The 1692-nt window shown below is 29.7% G+C and overlaps 2 protein-coding genes across 2 annotated transcripts in view; one reads left to right on the forward strand and one right to left on the reverse strand.

Moving 5' to 3' along the window:
- LOC111684875 (protein dissatisfaction) overlaps positions 1-467 on the forward strand; it is a 1942-nt gene extending 1475 nt beyond the window's left edge. Inside the window, exon 3 of the mRNA XM_046955800.1 lies at positions 424-467. Within this exon, the coding sequence (XP_046811756.1) occupies positions 424-467 (44 nt within the window). The remainder of the gene's footprint in view (positions 1-423) is intronic.
- A 1181-nt stretch (positions 468-1648) lies between these two features.
- LOC111688688 (collagen alpha-1(V) chain-like) overlaps positions 1649-1692 on the reverse strand; it is a 3434-nt gene continuing 3390 nt past the window's right edge. Inside the window, exon 7 of the mRNA XM_046955808.1 lies at positions 1649-1689. Within this exon, the coding sequence (XP_046811764.1) occupies positions 1649-1689 (41 nt within the window). The remainder of the gene's footprint in view (positions 1690-1692) is intronic.

Here is a 1692-nt window from a genome sequence, read left to right on the forward strand (position 1 = left end):
TAGTTCAGTTCTAGTTCAGTTCTAGTTCAGTTCTAGTTCAGTTCTAGTTCAGTTCTAGTTCAGTTCTAGTTCAGTTCTAGTTCAGTTCTAGTTCAGTGCTAGTTCAGTACTAGTTCAGTTCAAGTTCAGTTCTAGTTCAGTTCCAGTTCAGTTCAGTTCTAGTTTAATTCTAGTTCAGTTCTAGTTCAGTTTAAGTTCAGTTCTAGTTCTATTCTTCTTCAGTTATAGATTCTAGTTTAGTTATACTTCAATTATAGCAAATATAACAATCATAGCTTTCCTCTCAAAACGTAAAACGATCATAATATTTCGTTTCTTAAAGTTTTGTTCTCTTAAAGAGAGTGATAAACACTTTCATGATCTATTCTTTTCGCGAATAGCAAATGCTAACGTGATACCTCAAAATACCAAAATTCTCTGCAGAAATCGATTATCTTGTTCTGTGTAAAGCTCAACAGCAGTTATAGTTTTTTGTTATCTTTAAAGGTTTTGATATTTTTACTGTTTCAAATCCTTTAAACAAGTTTTTCCAAAGTAATTAATCTATTCCTATGGTGACCTTTTAATTCTTCGGAATCCTTAAAAGAAATCAAACCATCAAAGAAGATCAATAACACAAAACTGATTACAATAAAAGTATTATACAATAAGTTGAAAAGGCTGTATTAAATGCATATAAAAGGTCCTGGAAATCCTGTAATAAATGACCATTTAATAATTATGTTTAAAAAAAGTGTATTTATTTGTTATTGGTTTACAAAAAATATCAATATCTAACAATAACAAGACAACAGTCATGTAATAACCCAGCAGTTCTGAGGGCAATTTTTAAAGCAAGCTACAAGGGGACAGTGACTAAACTTATACAATAATAGTTTTTCATGTACTATTTTTATTGCATTATAACAATGAAGAGTCTAGACTATATGGATAGCAAAAACTTACAATTCATTACCTGCTACATAACCTGTAATATATTAAGTAGTCAATTGCTTCCTTTTTATGGAAAAATATTGAAATCGTAACAATCTTCCAAAAATGAGTGAAAATTATTTCATCATCCAAACTGCTGACTCTCCTTTAAAAGTTAGGAGCTGTAAAATGGCTACTTGCTGAAGTAATCATAATGACAAGAAAGCTTTAAAGCTTATTCAAGTGAATAATGATGACAATAATACTTTTTAATGATAAAAATGTAAAGGAAATTTCCAGGGGAAAAAAAGACTGGCAAAATGATGAAATAAAAATAGCAAAAAAAGCAAATAAAATATAATGGTAAATGAAATAAAGATGGCGTTTTTCATCTAGCTGTTGACTGATGTTTGTGTTACCAATTTGTAAGTGATGTAGATTTTTTCTTGATACCCATCATCAGCATCATCAACATCCTAGTACCATTTTATTCTCTGTATATTTGGCTTGCGTTGACATGAAAAGCAAATAAGTTATTATGGGAAAATATGATATGATGAACATATTTTCGTTTTTTATATTTTTTCGTGGTATTTATGAGTCTGTTAGTTGTTATTGAATACTTCTTGATTGAGAGGAGTGTTAAGCTTGAGATGGAGTTTATAACGGTATTGCTTTTGTATGGACTTACCGTAACCTATTTAAAAGTAAGTTTGTCGACTTACAGTTAGCAGTTTTATGTCATTTCATCTTTAAAGTTTTGAAGCAATAGTGGCACTA

This window comes from Lucilia cuprina, chromosome 2, assembly GCF_022045245.1.
Source record: "Lucilia cuprina isolate Lc7/37 chromosome 2, ASM2204524v1, whole genome shotgun sequence".
NCBI classification, from domain to species: Eukaryota; Metazoa; Arthropoda; class Insecta; order Diptera; family Calliphoridae; genus Lucilia; species Lucilia cuprina.